The 20,476-nt window shown below is 44.2% G+C and overlaps 5 protein-coding genes across 5 annotated transcripts; 3 read left to right on the top strand and 2 right to left on the bottom strand.

Annotated features, from left to right (window-relative positions):
- Positions 1-2,647: 2,647 nt before the first annotated feature.
- On the top strand, positions 2,648-11,846 carry F4807DRAFT_472752 (lovastatin nonaketide synthase; the record flags this gene model as incomplete). The annotated part of the gene is made up of 8 exons (XM_048003040.1): positions 2,648-2,857; positions 2,934-3,078; positions 3,147-3,498; positions 4,332-4,468; positions 4,604-4,986; positions 5,033-5,083; positions 5,155-10,890; positions 10,961-11,846. The coding sequence occupies 8 exons, from the start codon at positions 2,648-2,650 to the stop codon at positions 11,813-11,815; spliced, it is 7,869 nt and encodes a 2,622-aa protein (XP_047856403.1). The 3' UTR covers positions 11,816-11,846.
- A 724-nt stretch (positions 11,847-12,570) lies between these two features.
- F4807DRAFT_380002 (FAD/NAD(P)-binding domain-containing protein) lies at positions 12,571-14,461 on the top strand. Its single transcript, XM_047995771.1, has 2 exons — positions 12,571-13,040; positions 13,111-14,461. The coding sequence occupies exons 1-2, from the start codon at positions 12,733-12,735 to the stop codon at positions 14,126-14,128; spliced, it is 1,326 nt and encodes a 441-aa protein (XP_047856402.1). The 5' UTR covers positions 12,571-12,732; the 3' UTR covers positions 14,129-14,461.
- A 397-nt stretch (positions 14,462-14,858) lies between these two features.
- F4807DRAFT_416713 (uncharacterized protein) lies at positions 14,859-16,250 on the top strand. Its single transcript, XM_047997160.1, has 2 exons — positions 14,859-15,516; positions 15,569-16,250. Exons 1-2 carry the CDS (start codon positions 15,203-15,205, stop codon positions 15,999-16,001), a joined length of 747 nt encoding a protein of 248 aa, XP_047856401.1. The 5' UTR covers positions 14,859-15,202; the 3' UTR covers positions 16,002-16,250.
- F4807DRAFT_416710 (glycosyltransferase family 25 protein) lies at positions 16,251-18,187 on the bottom strand. The gene is made up of 2 exons (XM_047997159.1): positions 17,933-18,187; positions 16,251-17,879 (listed from the first exon to the last, which is right to left on the bottom strand). Exons 1-2 carry the CDS (start codon positions 18,077-18,079, stop codon positions 16,770-16,772), a joined length of 1,257 nt encoding a protein of 418 aa, XP_047856400.1. The 5' UTR covers positions 18,080-18,187; the 3' UTR covers positions 16,251-16,769.
- An 868-nt stretch (positions 18,188-19,055) lies between these two features.
- On the bottom strand, positions 19,056-20,438 carry F4807DRAFT_416709 (uncharacterized protein). Its single transcript, XM_047997158.1, has 3 exons — positions 20,211-20,438; positions 19,328-20,040; positions 19,056-19,260 (listed from the first exon to the last, which is right to left on the bottom strand). Exon 2 carries the CDS (start codon positions 19,809-19,811, stop codon positions 19,344-19,346), a length of 468 nt encoding a protein of 155 aa, XP_047856399.1. The 5' UTR covers positions 19,812-20,040; positions 20,211-20,438; the 3' UTR covers positions 19,056-19,260; positions 19,328-19,343.
- Positions 20,439-20,476: the final 38 nt, after the last annotated feature.

The following is a 20,476-nucleotide window of genomic DNA, read 5'->3' as shown; positions in this document are numbered from 1 at the left end:
TCGCATTTAAGGATAATAAATTAAAAAAAAGCTAACTTAATATTAATTATTTATTTTTAAAAACGAAAAATTAATATTATTAAGTAAAATAATGAATTTATTAACTTTTTAAAAAAAGAATTAAAAGCTTTTATTAATAATAAGTTAAGTTTTAATTAGTTTTAAATAAAAACCCTTAACTAAAATTCGACGAAATATAAATATTTTTTTATTTTATTTAAGTTATTTATTTATAATACGTTTATTAATAATAATAATAATTAATTAAAAATAACGAATAATATTAATTTAATTAATTATATTATTTAAGTTTTTACGAAAATTAAAAAAATGTTTATTAATAAAATTATTATATTAATAGTTTAAGATTTAAATATATATATTTATTTTATTAATTTTTATTAATTTAATAAATTTAATTAATTATAAATATAACTTTAAGTTAAGTGGATTTTTTTATTTAATAATTAAATTTATAATTAAAAACGTTATTATTAAAAGTTAAAATTATTATAATATTAATTATTAATTAATAATTACAAAAGTAAATTTAAATTAATAAATATCTTTTAATTATACTTATATTTTTTAATAAATTTAATTATTTACATTATTATAGTTAATATTATTTTGTTTTTAAATCGCATTTATATAAGTTATAAAATTAATTAAAATTTTTTTTAATATTATATTATTTTACTTAATTATTTTAATAATATTTATATTAAATATTATTATAATAATAATAAAAATAAATATTCGCATTAATTTAATATATATTAATTTATTTAATAATAAAGTAATCGTTTTAATAATAATAAATTTAAGTAAGCGTATTTAAATAACCGGTGTATTTAAAATTATCCCTATTTTATTTTTATTTTAATTAATATTTAAAAATAATATAAGGAATATTTAATAATAATAATATATTTTAAATGTTACTTTTAAAGTAATTATTAATTTAAAAGTTTAATTATTTATTATAATAAATAAAATTAAAGATTTTAAACGTTAAAAGTTAGTTATAATTTCGTAAATAATAATGTTTAATATATGTTAATATTTTTCTCGCAATTTTAATTTATAAAATATAAATAATTTATTAAATAAATAAAGTAATTAATTTTCATGTTTAAAACTTTTTATTAAAATATAATTTTATAGTAATAATATTAAAATAATCGTTAATTAATTTTAAAAATTATTTTAAAATAATTTAAATACGAAACGCTTAAGTTTAAATAAAATAACTTTAAATTTAACACGTTATAAATAATATAAATTAAAAAACGTTATAATTTTTTATAATTTATAACGCCTTTTAATGCTATAGCCCTTATAAATAATAAAATACAATATTAATAATTAAAGTTTACTATACATTTATACAATATATATTATAATATATAAAATGAATTAGCAGGTTGGCGGATTCGGTACTATCGTCCGCCGTTGCAGCCCCCAAAGAAAAACCGACGACGCATTCAAACGGACCATTCTCCTCCACGTAATCCTTCAGATCCTTCACTGCTGTCAGCGCACTTCGGGCCGAGCCGTCGAAGTAGGAGTAGCACATCTGCCGGTAACCAAACGCGCGATCTATCCCAGGCGCAGCAGGCCAGGGGTGCTCCCCTTCAACGAAATCGTATAGGAAACCGTTGCCTAATCTATGGCGGATCGCCGCTATGAGCCGGCCGGGAATTACCAGATTCTCATATGGCCAAACTGAAGATTTGTTGCAGGTATTGAAGTCAAAGGTATTTACCTGTCTGTACTTTAAAAATCTGTGTTGGTGGCGATTAGGTAAGTTAGACCGTATCTATATCAACGGCAAAATAGAAGGAGAGACTGGAAGGGCTTACATCGCTATTGGTTCCTATACCGTGTAGGAAGAGAATCTTAGGCTTCGTCATGTCAGATACATGTGGGAACTCCATGATACCAAAAGTTTTCCTTTCTATGTCTCGATGATCCGATCAATGCGTGAGCGAGTCCAATGAGGACCTGGAAATTAGCTGAACAACAGTTTTTATAGAAACGCCATCCCCTATATTAAGCTAAGTATATAATGTACTACTACGAATTACTACCTCGCAATAATCTGACCTTTCAGTATACAAAAATGGTACCCATGAGCTGCGCCAAATCAAACATGCGCCTTTGCGGTAATTAATTTACGATGCTGCTAGGCAAGCATTTAAGATGCTCCCCTATTTTCAATGACACCAACATTACAATAGCATCCACACCTTGTTAGAAAATAGGAAACAACTCCTCATCAGAAGCCGCCTACCATCTACCCTACGGCTTCGGTACTAGGTATGTTTCCCGAAAAATAAAAATAACTTCATAGCCTCGTAAGAAGATCGGACAGTATGCCTTGCTCGGAGTGTTCATAGGCATACAGGCAGTGGCGTAGTAGTATGGCACTTACCTACCTAACTACCTACCTAGGTAGTACATAATTAGTATTTGAGGTCTCACAATTGAGCCCCTTCTCATCGCAGTGACCACGAACTATAAAGCATTTGGGAGCCATCTGTATTCCTCTTGAATAAATCACTATCTTGTGGCTAAAAGTCCGAATCTTTCTATAGCAGTGAAGGTACCTAACGAGAATTCAACGCTCTACATAGTGGAAGCCATGGCGAACAAACCACCTGATGAATTCAACAAAGATGACACATTGCCACTCGCAATAGTCGGTTTGGCCTTTGAATTTCCCGGGGGAGCTGCTTCGGAAGAGCGCTTCTGGCAGATGCTATGTAGCGGGGAATGCGCAAGTGCCGACTTTCCTCAAAGCCGCTTAAATATCGACGCGTTCTATCACCCGGAGGAGGGCCGCCCAAGCTCGGTAAGCCGTCTTTTCGATACCTAGGTACCGACTGAGAACCGAGGAAGAATCTAAGAAGAACTGACTCATGGAGTAGATACCTCTCCGGGGTGGGCACTTTCTTGATGAAGATCTAGGTGCATTTGATGCTCCGTTCTTTTCTATCACGCCCGGGGAAGCAATGTGTATGGACCCACAACACCGCCGGATGCTCGAGGCTGCCTATCACGCTTTAGAAGATGGTTAGTAGCTACCTCAAACCCCTATCTCTGAAGTCAATGTGGTAGATTGTATTGACGCGAAATCTTAGCGGGTATTCCAATCGCCAAATGCTCTGGCTCCGATACCTCAGTATATACTGGATGCTTTACGAATGACTATCTTAGCATCCTGCAGCAAGATTATGAGGCAGAGCAGAGACACGCTGTTATGGGGATCGCCCCATCTATGTTAGCGAACCGCGTGAGTTGGTTCTTCAACTTCAAGGGGACATCGATGAATCTAGACTCTGCCTGTTCTAGTAGTCTTGTCGCGCTCCATCTAGCTTGCCAGGACTTACGGGCGGGTACAACGTCCATGGCACTAGTCGGGGGTGCCAATCTTGTCTATCACCCTCATTTCATGAAATTTATGTCTGATTTCAACTTCTTGTCACGCGATAAGTCGAAACACCCTCTTGTGGGCCACCCCATCGTGGGCCACCCTTTTCCCATACAAAACGGCTTAACTCCGATGCTTATAGTTAATTAAATAAAATACTTATAAATATATAATTAACGGTTTATGAGTTTATAATATTCAAGTATTAAAGATTTTAAAGCGGCTTAATTTTTGGAATTTTCTTCGTTTCATAAATTTAAATAATTATAAAGATAAAATTCGTTAACATTTTTTCATATAAAATATATACGAAATTGTTAAGGCTTATAACTTTATAAAAATAATATATAATATTTTAATTTTAAATGTTTTAAATATAATAAAATTTAAACTTTATATATATATAATAAAGTTTTAATAATTAAATTTATTAAGTTTATTATAATAAAAAAACGGAATTTTTAATTTTTAAAAAATATAAAAAAAATATAAAAATTAAAAAAATCTTTATATTTTAAATTATAAAAATAAAATAAAATACTTTTTTAAAATATTTCACTATTATTATATAATTAAGTATTTAAAATATTTAAAATATTTAAAATTAAATTTATATATTAAAAATCCGAAGTGTTATAAGCTTTAACAGTTTTCCGTATATTTTATATGCACATTTGTTAAAGCAAAAAAAACCTTTCATTTAAATATATTAGAAAAATCTGAAAATTACAAAATTAAATTGACGCATATAATATAGCTATAAGAGTGTGAAACTTCCATCCATATATTTTTATCTATTTTATTTAATTAATTATAATAGTTGGATTTTAACGGTTTTGTATGGGAAAAGGGTGGCCCACGAGGGGGTGGCCCACAAGAGGGTGTTTCGACTTAGTCGTTGTTGGAGTTTTGACGAACGTGCAAATGGCTATGCCCGCGGAGAAGGGATTGCCGTACTCATTATAAAGCGTTTGTCGGATGCGCTGCGAGATGGGGACACAATTCGAGCAGTGATCCGGAATACGGGGTCTAGTGAGTCTTCCCATTCTAACAATAGGAGGGGCCTATTCATCTATACGAGTTTACTATAACACTACAAGATGAACGTATTTACACCACGTCCTAATCTAGAACTGATTGCCTTAAACTAACGTTAAATACAAATAGATCAAGATGGGAGAACGCCCGGCATCACACAGCCAAACGGGGACGCACAAGTCAGCCTCATTAAGCAAACATATCGGCAAGCTAACCTCGATATGGAACCGACCAGGTTCTTTGAAGCTCATGGGACTGGCACACCAGTTGGCGATCCTATCGAGGCAAATGCAATCGGCACAGCATTTCGCCATTGTCGAAGCTCGAAGGACCCCCTCTATATTGGGGCCGTGAAGGCGAATATTGGCCATTTAGAAGGCTGTAGTGGCCTCGCAGGAGTGATTAAGACCATTCTGGTTCTTGAAAACGGAGTCATCCCTCCTATTTCTGGCTTCAAATCATTGAATGGCTGGATTAACTCGCATGAACTACATCTTGAGGTGAGCTTTGAAGTCGTCCATGCGGATCTAGTAGGGACTAACCCCTGTTCTCCACTAGTTTCCAACGAAAACTGTGCCGTGGCCAAAATCATCGATCCGTCGAGCCTGTGTTAGTACTTACCTACCTAAATATTTAAACATTCGAAGTCTTCACAGAAGCTAAACGATTCTATCAAATAGGTTAACTCTTTCGGATTTGGGGGCACGAATGCGATTTTGATTATTGACGATGCTCGTAATTATCTACAGCTCCATGGCCTGCATGGCTGTCACCGTACACGAGAAAGCATAGCCCTGAACGGCTTTAGCTCAGATTCCAATTGGCATCAAGACAACATAATCACGGAAAGCGAAGAATTCCAAACACATCAACCCAAGCTGCTTATCTGGTCGGCCCATGATGAGTCGAGCGCACTTAAGTTATCCGATGCTTATCGTCAATTTCTCACCCGAAACCAATCGGGTATTGATGACTTGGCATATCACTTGGTAGAGAAGAGAAGCAATCTTGGCTGGAGGGTATTTTCCGTCATGGGTACGGGTAAAATTGATGCGAAAACCATAAGAGATGTAGAAATCGCTGCCCCTACGAGGGCAACGGATGGGGTACATGTTGCATTTGTGTTCACGGGACAAGGGGCACAGTATTTTGGTATGGGTCGCCAGCTGCTTACTTTCCCTGTCTTCCGACAGAGCCTCGGTGCTTCGAACGGCATTCTCAAGAATCTTGGTTGCCGATGGTCTATCTTTGATATGATGGAAACCTGTCATGACCAGAAATATGAGGCCCTAGTCAACTTACCTGAGTATGCCCAACCGCTCACGACCTGCCTACAAATTGCGCTAGTGGATCTTTTGGAGAGCTTTGGCATACTTCCCTCAGTGGTCTTGGGACATTCTTCCGGGGAGATCGCAGCAGCTTATACATCTGGAGCGCTTTCCCAAACTTCAGCCATCAAAATCGCCTATCACCGAGGCGTCTTGTCGTCCAAGCTTGCATCTAGGGCCTCGGGCCTGACCATGATGGCTGTCGGCCTCTCAAAGCAGCAAGTAATCCCGTATCTGAATCGTTTAGAGAAGTACGATGGCTCACTCCGAGTTTCCATCGGCTGCATCAACAGTCCTAAGAGCGTTACGTTGAGCGGTGACGCTGTTGGACTTACAAAGCTAGAGCAGTGGCTTCAGGATGATGCAGTCTTTTCTCGAACACTTCACGTTCCTATTGCTTATCATTCGAGCTTTATGGATTCAATTGTCGATCAATACACTTCTTCACTTGGTGAAATTGATAGAGGATCCGGCCGCGTCTCGGGCATGACGTCTGTACCCATGATTTCATCAGTCACTGGTGACATTATCACAGCACAGTGGCTTGCCACCCCTCGCTATTGGGTATCAAACCTAACCTCGCCCGTTGACTTCGAAGCGGCAATCCTCAGACTTCTATCTCAGGCAGGCAAGGCCCCGCGCAAAAAGCTTGGGAAAGCTGCGTTTCTCAACCCAACTGCTACGCACTTCTTGGAGATTGGACCACACAGCGCTTTACGTGGTCCAATACGCGAGAACTTGGAGACGTTTACAGGTCTCCAGAAGCCGACATACCTTTCTTCCCTCACACGTAACCAGAGCGCTACAATCTCACTGCTTCATGCAGTAGGAACCCTCTGCAGTGCTGGCTACCCGGTAGATCTTATGGCAACTAATAAACTTAGAGGATCGTCGCCGAGACCAACACCAGAAAACTTGCCCAGGTACCAATTCAATCATTCGCAATCTTATTGGCACGAGGGCCGCCTGAGTAGGAACTTCCGATTTCGCGAAACTGCCCGACATGATCTTCTTGGGACGCGCTCTCTTGACTGGAATCCACATGTAGCGCAGTGGCGTAACGTCATGCGCCTAGCTGAAGTTCCATGGATTGAAGATCATACCATTGGCGATTCTATCATATTTCCAGCCGCCGGGATGGTCATCATGGCCATTGAGGGTCTCCGTGAGCTGCTTGGGGTTTCAAGCTTGGCTTCTATACAAGGATTCCAGCTTAAAGACGTCTCTTTCTCCCACCCCATTAGCTTCCCACGCGATAAAGGCCATGTCGAGGTCCAGTTAACCATATCAACGTCTTCAAACCCATCTAATTCAGCAGCACCGTCTCAATTCCGCCTGTTCGTATTAGAGAACAATACCTACGTGGAATGTAGCAGTGGTTATATTCAGGCCGTCACGACAGATACGGGCAGGCAAAAACTTTCTTGGGTGTCTACGGCCAGCTGGATTGATCAAGTTTCAGGGGCTTGCCAAGGATTAGACTGCCAAGACCCCTATAAAATGTCAATGGGGACCGGAGCGGCACTCCGGTATGGGCCAGCCTTTCAGAATATCGAGGATATGCGCATTGGAAAGACAGGTGAGGCTGTTGCTCGAATAAATACAGAGTCATGGAAACGTAAAGCTGCGAATTCGGACACATTCGGCCCTCACTACGTTGTTCATCCCTGCACTCTTGATGGGCTGGCACAGTTGATGCTGCCAAGCCTGACTGCGATGCACCAGAGCCTCCCACCCATGGTTCCTATCCACGCCGATGGCATTTGGATTGATTGCAGTAGCCCTAGCTTGCGCAATGGTTTAATCTCTGTGACTTCCAAATGCCGTCTACGAGGTTACCGTGGCGCTTCAGCCGATATTGCAGCAACAGCTCCTGGCTCTACGACTCCTCTTATCTATCTAGACGGGATGAAGACAGCCTTCATTGGTAGCACCGAGGCTTCGGATTCACAGGGACTCAGCCCGCGAAGATTACATACGAGACTTATCTGGAAGCCCGACGTTGGCATGATGGATAATGAGAATTTGCGCCTTTATTGTCTGTGGCAGAGGCCTAAGCAACCCGCAAACGCTGCCCAAACATTCCTTGCAATAAACTCCGTCATCATGTATACTATCAAACGGGCGTTAGAATTCCTAGACCATCACCCGGAGTCAACGCTTCCCAAACATCTCGGGCTGTATGTAAGATGGATGGAGAATCAGCGGCAGCGACTCCACAATGGAGAAGCGGCAGTTTCTCCAGCATCTGTTCAGCAACTCGAGGATGGCACCTTTAGGGAGCAGCTAATGAATAAGATTGACAATTCAAACGCTGAAGGGCATTTCTTCATCGAGTTTTGTCGAAATCATTTAGGAATTCTGTGCGGTGATGTTGATCCTCTTGATGTTATGTTTAGAGATCAATTATCTGAACGCTATTACTCCGAAGTCCTCGCCAATGACATCCACTCTTACCCCACGCTAAGGTATATGGAGTTGCTCAGTTTCAAGAACCCATCCATGAAGATTCTAGAAGTGGGAGCAGGCACTGGTGGTCAAACATTACGTCTGTTAGAGGCGATGAGCACCGATGATGTCAGGAAGTGGGCTCAGTATGATTATACCGATATCTCGCCCGAGTTCTTCGATCAAGCTCGAAAGAAGTTTAGTCAATATCTCAACCAGATGCAGTTCCGCGTTTGCGACATTTCCAGAGATCCAGCTTCACAATCATTCGAGCTAGGAAGTTATGATCTTGTAATCGCGTCACATGTCTTACACGCGACAGACGATCTAGACGAATCATTGCGTAACATCCATAAGCTTCTCAAGCCATGTGGCAAGCTTCTATTGCTAGAGACCACCGATCCTGAGGCAGTCCACGTTGGCTTCGCTTTCGGTCTGTTGAAGGGTTGGTGGAATCCTCTTGGCCATGACACGTCCCGCTCTAAGAACAGCCCTTGCTTAACAGTCGAGCAGTGGCATCAGCGTCTTTTGAGAACAGGATTCTCGGGCGTGGACGTGGAATTTGCAGGTCAAGAGAATCCAGCATGTCAATATACCAGCATCATAATATCTAGTGCCGTCAGTAATGATGCACAGCCGAATGGAAGCACAGAACAGTCTTTTATACCGCAGCTCCAAGATATAAATGTGTTGGTCGATGGAAACATAAATTCCCAACACAGAATGGCCAGCTTTCTCCGCGACCAATTCCATCCATCCCTTTTCGTATGTACGACACACACACTGATCGATTTCAGCAACACGGAACAGCCCACCGACCTTGGTCTCAAAACCTCAGTTACCATCTCCCTCTTGGAGTTTGACGGTTATTTCATCGATGGGATATCCAAGGCGGATTATGATCAGTTACAATCAGTTCTACTGCTGTTTCCTAACGTGATTTGGGTAACCAGAGGAAGGCCACGGGATCCTCGGCACTCTCTAATAGAGGGCCTCGGCCGAGTCTTGATGTCAGAAGATTCCTCGCGAAAATTTGCCATCCTTCGCTTAAGCCAGGAGGAATATGGAGGTGATTTGCGTCCAATCTCACATGTCATTCGTGAGCTCGCCCAGCGTCTCATTGACTCATCGGTTGAAGACCTCGAAACCAACTATGTCATTGAGCGGGGTATCCTTCTCATCCCGCGTGTTGTAGAGAATTCTTCGCTAGATAGTACCATTTCTCAGGCCATCTTGCCATATCAAAAGCAAGAGTGTCGACCAGATGGGAAGATACAGCTGTCGCTTCGACAAGACTCACTAAAGCATCTTAACACAGCTGGGTGCCAATGGGTCGAGGAAGAAGTCACAGAAAAAAGCGACGCCGTTCATTTCAATGATGACGAAGTTCTCGTTCAAGTAAGAGCAATTGGTCTTACGTTCAGAGATTATCTTGTTATCACCGGGGAATTGGACCAGGTCGGACTGGGGACAGAGTGCTCAGGGGTCGTCCAATCAGCCGGCGGCTCCTCAGGGGCACGTCCAGGAGACAGGATATGTCTTATCGCCTGTCCGACGACGGCGTCCACAGTACGTTGTAGAAAGGGTGCCTTCTCGCCAATACCCTCACAAATGAGCTTCGCCGAGGCTGCTTCAATGCCCAGTGCGCTGTGGTTAGCTTATCACGCCCTCGTCCATGTAGCCAGGTTACAGGAGGACGAGACCGTCTTGATCCATAAGGGCTCAAGCTGCGTTGGTCAAATGTCGATACAACTTGCTAGGAGGCTTGGTGCGCACGTGTTAGTTACAGTCAGCTCAGAATCAAGCCGCACCCTTCTCCGCGACCATTTCCACGTGCCCGAGACGGCGATCCTGCAGATAGATAGCAATGATGAGTGTGGCTCATTGATCAAAAAGTTATGCCGAGAAACAGAGGGGTCCGGAGTTGACGTCGTCATGGGGCCACTTACAGATGCAACTTGCAGCTCAGACGACTTTTTGCCTTGTCTCGCACCATTTGGTCGGCTCGTAGATATCAGTCTCCAAGGCACAAAGTTGAACTCACGGTCGCACGCAGGTGTTATACCGGAGCCAATCAATACACCAGCGAATGTCTCACGAGCACGTATAGATATGGTTGACCTTTTGCGGCGCAAGCCCTCCATGTTCTACAGGACCTTTCAAGAAGCTATAAAGATTGCTTTCTCCGAGGACTTCCAGAACCCACAGCCTCTTCGTGTGTTTAACGCAAATCAGATTAATGCTGCGTTTGATCATTTCATTGCATGTAATACGATCGGCAAGAGGATCATTGAGCTTGATCCTGATTTTCCCATCCTTGCAGACGTCAAGACGAGATCTAGATACACCTTTTCTGCTGATGCTACCTATGTCATTGCTGGCGGCTTTGGCGGTCTGGGTAGAAGTATTGCGCGATGGATGACAAGTCGTGGGGCTCGACACCTCGTTCTCCTTTCCCGTTCCGGGGCTCACCGGCCAAAAGCTAAGGCTCTTGTCCAGGAACTGGAAGAAAAAGATGTTTATGTTTCAACGCCTGAAGCCGATATCAGCGATATCAACAGCCTTAAACGCGTACTTGAAAATTTGAGAATAACCATGCCCCCTATCAGGGGTTGCGTCCAAGCCACGGTGGTTTTGAGGGTTCGTATTGTTCTCTCCCCAAGAACACTTCTTGGACACTACAGATTTAACTAATATTCTCCCATTTCAGGATAACTTATTTCAAAATATGACCTATGACGATTGGGTTGCTAGTATGCGCCCTAAAGTAGCTGGTTCCTGGAATCTCCATGAACTTCTCCCTTCAGATCTTGACTTCTTCATTATGCTGTCCTCCATCAACGGCATTTTTGGCGGCCGCGCACAAGCCAACTACGCGTCTGGAAACACGTACCAGGATGCGCTAGCTCACTATCGAATATCGCACGGACAAAAAGCGGTATCTATTGACCTTGGCATGATGGTATCGGAGGGTGTGGTATCCGAAAATAAAGACCTTCTCTCATCGATGCGACGTATTGGCCATCTTATGGACATTGAGCAGCAAGACTTCCTTGCGCTGCTAGATCATTATTGTGACCCTAACCTACCTCTAAGCGACACTTATGCCCAAGTTCTCGTTGGTATTGAGATGCCTTCGGCCATTTTAGAGAAGGGTATTGATCTCCATCACTCAATTCGCCGCCCCTTGTTCCGTCATCTATATCGCCTAGGATTGAAGGAAAACGGGCAGGCTACCACTGGCACCAGCCACAACCTAGTTACAGCGGATAAAGGGGCACAGTTGCAAGGGGCAGTGTCAGAACAAGAAGCCATCCACCTCGTCACGGAATGGCTCTCAGCCAAGGTAGCCAGCATCCTAGGCCTTCCCGAGACAGAAATTAATCCCAGCAAGCCAATCCATACCTATGGGATTGACTCTCTAGTAGCGATTGATCTGAAAAATTGGTTCTCGAGGGAGATCGGAGCTGATGTGGGTGTTTTCATGCTGATGGAGAACATGCCACTCGATCAGCTTAGTGCAGAGGCAACCAAGAAGAGCCGGTATCGACAAAGCAGTTGCTAGTAAATAGAATTCAAACGTGGTAAGGCGTTCATGAATGCCCTGAATTTTTTACGAAGGGGTTTTTATACATAAGAATCGACAATAAGATCGTACGCGCCGGTGTCTGTGCCTTGAGGCGTTGAAGAGCTAGAGACTAGCTTTAAGCAGGGGAAAAGGGGATCGATCGTTCCCTGCTGAGAGTTAAAAAGTTCCTTTAAAAATTGGATTGTTTTTAGCATCTCCCTCAGAACCAATTACGTGCAGAATCTTCATTTCTGGCTGTTTGGAGGTTAAGAGCTCCAAAAAGCTTACAAGAAGAGTTTGGCCCCCCTGCCAAGATCCCTTTATACCCAACCCCGGCCTCCTCCAAGAAGCCAAGTGGGAAGTAAGGGATGACAAGACTCTTTCCTGCAATTCATTTTGAACGGCCTGTCGGGAGATGCATAACTACCTCAGTACCTCAATACCTAGTAGCTTAGAAGCCAACACCTAGAGCTCGCACTAGTATGCAAGGAACGTATTGCTCATGGTCCAAAGAACACCAACACAACATTCTTATCCCAGTGAATTAGCCCCAAACCTGGACTAGGTACCCGCTCTAGGGCTGGATACATCCATAGGTATTTGTGAGTACCTACATATACAAAGTACTCAAAGATCTGCCTGCCTAGGTGGGTACCTGTACCGGTACCGAGATGGGTAGCTTTGTATTAGAGTAAATAAAAACTTCACCCGACGATACGGTTGTTCATTCCCGATCCCCACCAACCACTCACTCCAATCTATCATATTACATAGATCTACCTATGAAAACAAAAATGTTGTCTGAGCGGCTCTATAAATTCTGCCCCAAACCCCATTGCCTTGCTTGCCCCGCTCCCTTTTAGCTAAGCTCTATCTCCCACCTGTCTAACGCAGCGAACTTCCTACTAGATGCCATGGTCGAATCGACCCCAACCAAATTCCGCGCCATCATTGTCGGCGCGGGACCCGTGGGCTTGTACCTGGCACATGCCCTTTGTAGAGCAAATATCGATTACGTGGTGCTTGAGCAGCATGATACGGTGCTTCGATATCAAGGCGCTGGCGTTCTCCTATACCCACAAACGCTTAGGCTGCTGGACCAGATCGGCCTTTATGAGAAAGCCGAGAAAGACTTCATCATAAACCACACCCACACAGATCTGCTGACCGGGAACGGCCGGGTAATCAAGTCAACTCCCCTGTGGTCGATACTAGCAGAACGGTGAGTACCTAACTCTGCTACTTTTGCGATCTTCCAGAAATAGCCGCATATCTAAGTCTCAATCCACCAGTCATGCGTATCCGATGGCGGGCCTCTCCCGCGGGCAGTTGATTGCCCTCCTCTATGAGAATCTACCGGAGAAAGAGACGCGGGTAAAAGCTGGTGCAGCTGTCCTTGATGTAAAAGTACATGAGAAAGGTGTCAAGGTCCATTTAAAAGATGGCAGGACAGAAGAGGGTTCTATCCTGATCGGCGTCGATGGTGTCTACAGCAAGACGCGCCAGATAATGCAACAGCTAGCTCAAACACCGCCTGACACATGGCCTATGACTGCCACCTACCAGGGCCTCTACGGGTGCTTTCATTCCTGCCACGGCTTTGAGCCGGGTACCTTCTACCAATCACGCGGCAGTGGAATTGTTTCGCAGATTATGGTCGGTGCAGACAGAGGGCACTTTGCCATTCTGCGCCCCATTCCGCCGACAGCAGGGCTGAAGCGGTATACAACTGAGGATCGGGACCGCCTCGCCGAAGAGCTTTCAAACATCTCGGTCGGGCCCGGCGTCCGCTTTCAAGATATGTGGGAGCTTACCGTTAAGGAGACCGCTGCGATGGTGAATCAGGAGGAAGGATACTGCGATAAGTGGTATCACGAGCGGGTTGTGCTTGCGGGCGACGCTGTGCATAAAGCTACATCTGTAACGGGCTTGGGCGTGAACACCGGCATCAATTCAGCTGCAGTGTTAGCTAACGAGCTTTACCGCACCCTGAAATCCGAACCCGACCCGGGCACGGGGGCGATCGAGGACGCCTTCGCCCGGTATCAGCAGATCAGGGACAACGAAGCCAGCCGACTACATGCCGTTGGTAGAAAACAGATCCGTGGCGTCACCTGGGAGACCTGGGCGGACTGGTTCTTCGATCGTTTCGTCAATCCCTGGATCGGCGTAGACAGAGTGGTGGAAATCATCGGGAAACTTATCAAAAGAGGACAGATTTTGGAATACGTACCCTTCAAAGATCGAAAAGTCCAGGTGCCTTGGAATCATAGCCCTACTGCTCAGGTGATCCGAGATCCACTGTCGTGACTATCGTGGCGTTTTGCCTTAATAAGATTACTAATAGTTATTGTATGGTTTTTTTTTCGGTCGATTCTATACACGGGCCAAGCTTGAGCTTCAGCTAGGGTATCATATTTTGCGGCATTACCCCATTTTAAGTCAACTTCGCCTGTTCACGGAAAAGGCGCTACCAGGATTGGCTTGTTTGTTAGTATAAAGTCGGTTGCACTACTATATTTGTTTCGCATATTAACGGATAGTAGTTTGTTGTGGAGTAAACGTTGTTGTTATTCTAAAGTTCTAGAAAGCTGATTTGAAACGAGAGAATTTGGTCTTATCTCATACATTACGTAATAACCCTACAAGTTCTGAAAATTCGAATCCATTGCTTCTGGACCTAATTGGATAAACGACCTTAATGATCCTTTTTTAGACTTAGTAATCAGCTAAAATGGAGCGGCAGGCGGCTAACCGCTAATGCCCGTCCGCGTTGCACATGGGAACCGGGAGCCTTAATCAGCAGAGAGTATCTGGTGCCTGCCTGCAAGGAAACCTTCACAACATCGAGAAGGTAATCGCAATCTGTATTTACAACCCTAATGCCCTCAAACCCTAAAACTCAGAACAAAAAAGGTTCGCCAGGATTTCTCTCTTTTAATTCACGAATATACGTAGTATCCATCGTCTTATCCTGTGTTATGGACCAACCAGGTTACAGGTTGGTGCCCCACCCAATTCGGATCGGAAGAACTATGGGACCGGGATGGGGCCCCCTAAGGACAAGGGGGGCCCCCGGGGCCCCTGGGAGACATGGGGGGCCCCAGGTACCAAGGTACATCGTATAAGCTGTATAGCTTCAAGCACTCCTTTAGTATAAGAAGGGCAGAGCCCTTATTCCTCTTGTATGTAGGACTACGACAGTAGTCAATTTAAGCTTATAGTCACTCTTTGAATTCTATAAGGAGTTAACCTCTGACGATATACTCAACCGCCTGTTGTTACCTTCAAATCAGGACCCCCTAGCGATCTATCGTTACATCCTGCCCAAATTTATCCCACCTTTCGCCAAGCAATCGAGCAGCTCGATAGCATCAATACATCATGGAGCAACCGGGGACAGAAACACCACTCAAATGCTATAACTACAGATGTGCCAATAGCTCACCCGACAATTCCCTCTACTGTTCTGGGTGCAAGAAAGTTCGCTACTGCTCCAAGGACTGCCAGAAACAGGACTGGAAAGAGCATAAGTCCTTCTGTAAGCACGTATCGACTAACGGCGCCAGCTCTGCGTCTCTTGGTGACCTAGAATACTATCAGAAAGTCGCAGCGCATGATGCTAAAGCACAGGCCCTTGCCAATGAAATTGGTCTCGCCCTTCCTAGCGCCACCAATAAGTCATCTCTCGCACTCAAGTAATAACCTTTCGCTTTAGGCATAAGGAATTCTGCTAACAAATAACCGTAGCCTGCCCATACGACGTCTCGTTCTCACAGGAAAAGATACACCAGAGAATTTCTCGCTTTTCTTCGGCCAGAACAAGACAGATGCGGTCACCAAAACCCATAAAGACAATCGCCTGGAAGCACTCCTAGAACCACCTAAGGGTTCCCCCATGGACGTAATGGCAAGAGCCAGAAAGTTTGATGAGAACTGCCCTCCTCGTAATGTTCGTCGGCCTTCTCATGCAGAAGCTGGAGAAATCAAGAAGATCAGAGACATGCAGGAAACTATTCGTCAGCATATGGGATCTCGGGGTGTCGAGGACGTTAGCTCTAATGATATGCGAGACATCCTGATTAATAACTTTGGTAATCGATGGGTAGAAGGACTCGAAATCTATAACCACGCTCTCAATTCGATGGATCGCAATGTAAGGCCACCGGGGATCTACGATTAACGGAATGCTTGACTTAGCGACTTCGATCCCGTCATGGCCGCCACGTTTCAGAAGATGCATTACTGTAGTGGAATCTTGGAGTGTCGAGGATCAGGGTCAGGTCCAAGTCGTTATTTTGGAGGTTAAGTACGAGCGAGAGGTGTAAGGCTATGCGCATGGGCAAGGCTCAATTTCTCTACGCTACGTCGAATTAGATGTCAAAAGGCGAATTCCAAGCTGAATAATTAATGCCAGAGGATTGTTGTGCCTTCTGTTCCTTGCACTTGTCATCTCCGTATTTTAGTGCGATAAACACTTACCGAATGCAGTTCTCGCTTACATCGGTTATCAGGGGTACTGCTTGAAGGTGTAAACGGATCGGTCTTATGGGACTTATCATCGCAAGGAACCAAGGGTAGCCATCTCTGAATGATTTCGGCGATATAAATTAAAGACATGCGGAAGGGTATGCGTGTATAACGTACAGCATCATGCGGAGTAGGATGAGCACATCTTCCGGGGTTTTCGACAGCTCCATTTGAGAAAACCGTTGTCCGGTCCCGGCTGCAAAACGGAATATCAGCGCTTAGACGCAAAAGGCCGACCCATGCTAAGTCACATTGAGTCAGCAGACACCATCATGCCGCATGTTCGATATTGCGATATGGGTTTTCGCCGGATGAAAAGGGGGCCCCTCGACAGGCCAGAGCCAAGGTGATACATTTGAAAGAAAATATAGAAAAGACTTGGGGCACCGCCTTTTCTAACCAGTGCTCTTTATCTTCGTATCTAATTCCAAATAGGCTTTCCGTCATCGGGTAATTGGTCCACCATCTCGGCCGTCGATGCCCCGGCGACCAGACGTCTCAAGTTTTCCCGTACACTTAGTCTTATATACGGGGTCCCTGCTCCTCTCGCATAACCGCCACCCTGTCCTTGAATGTCCGAAGCACCTCCCTTGGCATAATGATGGCTGAATAGGGGTGGTTGTACTGTGAGACAGACAGGTCGGACCCCTCGGCTCATAGAGATAGCCTCATCATCGGTATCCGGTTCTGGTGTAGGTTTGGACTTGTCCCCAATAGTGTACCCCCCTTCACACCATTTCTGCAGCATCAAGTCCCATTGAGTATCGTAGTGAGACTCAAATTTCGAGAGCAAGTTTCGGGCTCCTTTATGGCTGACTGCGTAGGCAAGACTACAGACGGTTCCGTTGGACGCATGCACGACACGTGTATGAGGTGGGTATATTTCGCCTAGCCTGTCCCGTGAAGCAAATGGGTGAGGTTTGAGGTGTTTAGGAACTGGGACTGTGTCGTCTCCCGGTATTGCAATTCTCAGGGGGGACAGCTGAGACTTGTCAGAGGGAAAATCGGTACCACAGTGCCCAAGCCACAGAACGTCCCAACCATCGCCATAAGCAGTTCTATGAGCAAGGCCATCAGCACCCATATTATGATCCAGTTGGATCGTGTCCTTCCCAGATTCCATGTTAGCTGTCCCGTCGTCCTCTTTCTGAAGTGAAAATGGAACAAAATCGAGCAACCTAACCGGGTTTTCTTCAGACCTGGATTCTCTTAACCAAGTTCTCGAAGCCGACGCAAAAATCTGGAGTTGTGATTTCAGGCGTATATCCCAGTCGATATCGTCCTCCAAAATCAGAGCGCTTCCAATACCGTTCTTGACGACGGCTTGCAGTGCGTTCATATGGGATCTCCAAGATCCTTTCGCGCCAGAAGAGCGTATTTCGTTTTTAGCTGGTGCATTATCATGTCCTATTTGATCGCTTGACACGCCGTCGATCCAGGTGAAGGTGAGGTTGCTGACGGCTCCCGCCAGGGCCATTGCATCTCGGCGATCTGTTCGAGACGGGAGATTGATGACGAATATTTCTGAAAACTGTGCGCGGTGTTAGTATACAAAAACTGGAAACCCATGAGGAGGAGGATTACGCCTAAGGTTCTATTAAATATATCTTCAATGAGAAGCCTGCCTCCAAAACCACCTAGTGAACCAGGTTTTGTGAATCTCCACCAATAGATATAGAGAAGAGGGGTCAGGACACATGCGGCCGCGAAAGCTCTGCGGCAGGGCGGCATCGTGTCTACCTAGAAGATACGCGTTTTATTATGTTGCTACGCATTGAAATATGGGTATCTGTCAATAGCACTCATATTTCGTACTTGCGCAGATTTCGGGTTTCGGTATCGAAATCTTCAATGTGTCCAAAGACGGTTATGCGGCTCGTTCGAGCTAATGAAGGGTTCACGGATAAAAGGGCGGATAATATTCTAACAGCGATCCGCAACAGGGATTCCAACGAAGATATTTATAAGATTACATAAACATTTAAGAGAATTCAATTTGGAGAGAAGATATTATTATGTAAAGTAGCTTAGGACCTAGGTAATGCTGGACACGACGATCCAAAGGGGTATCACGTGGCTTCTCCGGTAGCGGTCCGGATGGCCGGCCGTGCTTCCCGGCAGTAGCACGTGATATCATATACATCAATTACTACCTTGACTCCATAATATTTCGATATATAATTATTTAAAGACAGTTAGATGGATTTATTGAACTGGATGCTATGGTTAACGCCTTTGATTAGGAAAATCTGCGAAAAGCCTGACCTACATTCGCTAGGTACGTATTTAAGAGAGGTTTAAGATATGAAATAGGAGAAAAGTCGACCTTACATTTGCGATGATTGCTTCCTAGTAGCCTACCTAGAATAATGCTTTGGATTTTATCATATAGCATTGTGTAGAGTGTTATCTTTCATATTAGAACGCAAAGAAAACATCAGCAGAATGCTTCACTTGGCAGCAAGCAACAAGTTACGTTAACAGTGCTGACATCCCAGTCATAGGCATATGGAATGCCAGTTAGGAGTGACAGAATGCAGAAACTCCGACTTAGTCATAGCAGACCCAGGATTCAATCACTATGTAAGCCGCGCGTACACTACATTCTACAAATGATCCTCACAAGCCTACAAGTAACGATCTGTAGACGCATGAAAGAATGACTGGCGTCAAATGGAATAGCTTTGGTGGTTAAGCGTGACAGGGAGCACATTTATCTTGGTCGGTAGATTTATCCATCACAGCCTTAAGAAGAAAACAAGGTTGGTGCCCAGGGAAAGAGAAAAGGACTCATGATTACTACCCTAACGCCATCAATATCCCAGACAAAGAGCTGCCGACGGGCAGCCGAGCAAATAGTGAGGATTCCTCATAAACCATTATTCCTCCGCGGACACATTTGGGTCCAGGTCCTACTTATCTTCGTTAGTTAATTGTTAATATATCATCAACTAAAAGAATAATGTAGAGCCCACTTACTCAGGGTTGGCCTTCCTTAGGCTGTGCTATTGTGAATCTTGAGATGACGTGATAGTTCAGCATCATCTCGGAACTCTCGGCTGCAATCAGGCCAATGGCATAAGAATTGATCGGAAGCGTCACCAACTGCTCCATATCTCTGGTGTGTTCGAATATGCTTGAAAAGCTGAGTCTCGTTGCCAAATTGCTCATTACAGTCGCCCCAACGGCATCGTGTTCCAATATGCACAGTCAACTTGTGCTTTCGAAGTATGGTGATCGTCTTGAAAGACTTGGAGCAAATGGGACAGCGATGTAGGCTGCATTGACGGTCGGCGGTGGTGTGCAGCTCTTCAGTTGTCGGCGGTGCCGGTGCCGGTGCTGGGGATGGCGATCTCTGGGACAGTTGCTGATGCGTAGATGAGATCACAGACGTTCCGCGAGAGAGCATAAGTGGGCTGTTGTGCTCGTCTGTGTGCTGGTGGAGGAGATGAGGTAGCTTCATGATGTGACCATTGGGGTGCACCTTCCACGGAAGAGGAGTGCGTCCTTTTCGCAGAGCCTTGGTAACCTACACGGGCTCTGCGGAAAAGGAGATACTCGCTTCTTCGGGATTGGCATTGGTGGTGCTGATGATACGGCCATCAAAAGATGGGTCCGACTGGACGTCCGGCTGCTGAACAGGAAAGGACATTTTGTTCGGTCTTAGATATCGCTAATAGCGCGAGTAGATTCTAACAAAAATCTCAATGTCAGTAAAATGATTACGAGAGTAGGAAATTAGCCTGCCAGGGCGTGAAATGGTTGCACACCAAAGTTGGTGGTCGGTGGATGATCTTGAAAATCTGAGGGATATGAAGATGACAATATTCAAGTCAAAGAAGAGAAGGACAATAATACTTACTTCCGTCGGTATGTTGCACGGGTTTTTTTGTTGACGGATTTCGTCAGGTAAGTTTTCTGGAGCTTCGCGTCTACAAAAAAAAGATTTGTTGACGATAGCAAGAAGAAGTTGTGGTGAGATTGGTGAATGGAAGTAGGAAGGAAAGTTGAGGTACAGGTTGGCTTCCGAGAAAAAAATAGACAGCAGCGTGAGAAAATCTTTTATCGCGGATTAGCAAGGTAAAAAGATGGGAGTGGGACGATTAAATAAAAAAAATACTATCAGAG

This window comes from Annulohypoxylon truncatum (assembly GCF_022578515.1).
Source record: "Annulohypoxylon truncatum strain CBS 140777 unplaced genomic scaffold F4807scaffold_8, whole genome shotgun sequence".
NCBI lineage: Eukaryota > Fungi > Ascomycota > Sordariomycetes > Xylariales > Hypoxylaceae > Annulohypoxylon > Annulohypoxylon truncatum.
The sequence above is the reverse complement of the archived record's forward strand: the minus strand, read 5'-3'. Positions and strand labels throughout refer to the sequence as shown.

Bases quoted from the DNA above. Each gene is read 5' to 3' on its own strand.
- F4807DRAFT_416710 (XM_047997159.1), bottom strand. From the start codon at position 18,079: ATGCCGCCCTGCCGCAGAGCTTTCGCGGCCGCATGTGTCCTGACCCCT. The intron at 17,880-17,932 runs GTAATCCTCCTC...CACCGCGCACAG, and splicing joins TATTTAATAGAACCTTAGGC to TTTTCAGAAATATTCGTCAT.
- F4807DRAFT_416713 (XM_047997160.1), top strand. From the start codon at position 15,203: ATGGAGCAACCGGGGACAGAAACACCACTCAAATGCTATAACTACAGA. The intron at 15,517-15,568 runs GTAATAACCTTT...AAATAACCGTAG, and splicing joins AAGTCATCTCTCGCACTCAA to CCTGCCCATACGACGTCTCG.
- F4807DRAFT_380002 (XM_047995771.1), top strand. From the start codon at position 12,733: ATGGTCGAATCGACCCCAACCAAATTCCGCGCCATCATTGTCGGCGCG. The intron at 13,041-13,110 runs GTGAGTACCTAA...TCAATCCACCAG, and splicing joins TGGTCGATACTAGCAGAACG to TCATGCGTATCCGATGGCGG.
- F4807DRAFT_416709 (XM_047997158.1), bottom strand. From the start codon at position 19,811: ATGAAGCTACCTCATCTCCTCCACCAGCACACAGACGAGCACAACAGC.